The sequence below is a fragment of the Seriola lalandi genome, unplaced genomic scaffold (genome assembly GCF_002814215.2).
Source record: "Seriola lalandi dorsalis isolate HSWRI2012SDOR001 ecotype SW California unplaced genomic scaffold, Sedor1 jcf7180002052279, whole genome shotgun sequence".
NCBI lineage: Eukaryota > Metazoa > Chordata > Actinopteri > Carangiformes > Carangidae > Seriola > Seriola lalandi.
In genome coordinates this window covers 15,409-17,975 of record NW_019522832.1, presented here as the reverse complement: position 1 = coordinate 17,975, position 2,567 = coordinate 15,409, and the positions used below count along the sequence as shown (strand labels likewise).

General features: G+C 42.0%; 1 protein-coding gene across 1 annotated transcript in view; it reads left to right on the top strand.

Moving 5' to 3' along the window:
* LOC111650491 (cGMP-dependent protein kinase 1-like) overlaps positions 1–2,567 on the top strand; it is a gene marked incomplete at its 3' end in the record, with an annotated part of 10,486 nt that overhangs the window by 3,754 nt on the left and 4,165 nt on the right. The window contains exon 2 of the mRNA XM_023400392.2: positions 113–279. Coding sequence (XP_023256160.2) covers positions 113–279 — 167 coding nt within the window. The remainder of the gene's footprint in view (positions 1–112; positions 280–2,567) is intronic.

Genomic DNA, 2,567 nt, shown 5'->3' with positions numbered 1-2,567 from the left:
AAGGCTCCGCCTCCTCTCAGCCTGTAAGGCTCCGCCTCCTCTCAGCCAATGGTAGTACAGTGTCGTCGCCTCCCCAGATGAGTTCATGACCTTCCTTCTGTCCCCCTCTCAGGTCGAAGGCGCTGATCAAGGACGCCATCTTGGACAATGACTTCATGAAGAACCTGGAGCTGTCTCAGATCCAGGAGATCGTGGACTGCATGTACCCGGTGGATTATGGGAAAGACTCCTGCATCATCAAAGAGGGCGACGTGGGCTCTCTGGTGTTCGTGATGGAAGGTGAGGAGACGTGTGTCCGCCATGACGGTTTTGACTGTTTTTTTTTTCGTCAGGATGTTGTGTTTTTAACTTGGACTTGTTTGTCTGTTTTCATGTGTGTTGTCGAGGGCGAGGAGATTTATCTGATTAATCTGATTTTACTTCCCATTGTGATTTTGTCTTCAATGGAGATAAAATGATTATTGTGCCGCATCCCCCTACAAAAACCACCCCCATATATATATATATATATATATATAAAGTTTATATTGTAGACACACGTTACATATATATCCGTCCTATATGTTGATGTCATAAACAGTAGAGGCCAAAAGTCTTTAGTTTTCTCCAGTTTAAGTTTAAAACTAATGAGAAATTCATAAAACATTTACGAACATATAGAATTTTTATATACATGTTGTTTTTTAATAAACTTACATATACACATCAAATGTATATTGTATCATATTTGGTCCCAACATGTTATACCATATATAAATTCATCATGTATACATATATATTTCAATATACAGTATGTACATGTACAAAGTTTGTATATGTACATATTGTATAGGGACATGGATGACATACATTACATTTGTGACTTTCGTCTTTGTCGTCAGGGTTCGTGACTTGGACTTCAGTTTTTTTTTGGGCTGTAAATGATGAAAATAATGAAACAGTTGTAGTTTAGTTGATGTCGTTTATCCAATCATCAATAGTTTGGTGTGTAATTGTACAAACACGGACCTTGACGACTTTATGTTTGAATTAAAGACTTGCAGCTGTGTGGCCTGGAAACGAGGAGGTTTTCAGAGCTTCAGTGTTGAAGTCGCTGCAGAAGTTTCCCGGAGCTCAGTCCGACCTTTAGACGCAGTTTTCTCGGCTGCTGGTCGTCTTCCCGGAACGTGTCAGACTCGAGTTGTGTTGCATAACGCGTTAGAACGCCTGAAGGCTGCTGAACGCTCACCTCAGTTCAAACGCTGCTCTTCACTTCAACTTTCTTCCTGTGCAGCTGTGACTTCTCTCCTCCAGCTCCAGCTCCTTGTTTTAGTTTTGTGACCATCGGTTGAAGTCGTGAAGCTGCGATGAGTCGAAACATCATGATGCTGGTGATCTCGTATCGGCTTCTGGGACACAACAGACAGGAAGTGGACATGTTGGATGTGGGAGAACATGCAAAGACCTGAGCCTCTTTGACTAATGTCAGACAACTACAGAAAACGTATGGATCCGTATATGATGATCATTCATAATAAAGGTTGAGTGTTGGTTCTTCAGTTTCCTCTGAAGGAATAATACGACTTTCCCTGAGGTTTTCCGTGTGTTAATACTTTTAAATATAAAAATACAAACATTTTGATGAAACAAAGCTTTTTAACAAACGAGAACCGCCTCCTCGTGGTTGTATCCCTCCTCCCCTCAGACTAGTCCCAGGTCACTTCCTGTTTATCAGAGTCAAATAAAAAATTTTGTGAGGTCACCACGCCTTTGACCTTTGACCACCAAAATCCAATCAGTTCCTCCTTTAGTCCAGCTGAACGTTTCTTTCTCTTCTTCTTCTTCTTCTTCTTCCTCCTCCTCCTCCTCCTCCTCCTCCTCCTCCTCCTCCTCCTCCTCACTTTAGAGCTGTTTCCTGATTTAAAAACCCAGTGTAGTTGGCAACTGTTAAAGGGACAGTTTGTGTTTCAGCACAAATGACTCCAGACGTGAAGACAGATTATTTCATGTGTTGAACCTGTTTGCCTGCAGGTTGTTGAGAATTCAGATGCGCCTCTCTCTCTTTAGTGTATTTACTTCAGTGGTATTTATAGCCATGTTTGAGGTCAGTGTGTTATATAAGAAGCCTTTTTAGTGACGTGATCCTCCCACTTAAATCTCGGTTGATGTTGGTGTGTTTAGACTGAAGCTGCAGTCAGACGGCAGTTGAAACTGTTTGACCAACCGTTGACTTTTCAGTTGAATGCAACTTATTTATGAGGAATATCATTAGAGTTTTGTTCAATTTAAGAGGGTGGGTTGAATTATTTTGGAGCTAAACTGCTTCATGTGGTGAAGGAGGCTCCTGTGTCAGTCGTCAGTCAGACTGTCCTGTTGTATTTTAATCTCTTTGTCTCAGTGATTCTGGACCCACAGCGGCTCAACAACAATCCTCCAGATGGCCGATCCTCTGCCGGTGGGTGGCAGCGAGCGGTGTGAAGCAACCAATGACATTTATACCTAAGAAAAAGCTGCTGGGCAGATTACACCCGTGCTGAATGTATTAGCAAGTCCCCACAATCTCAAAAATATCTTCTCGTCAGGTTTTA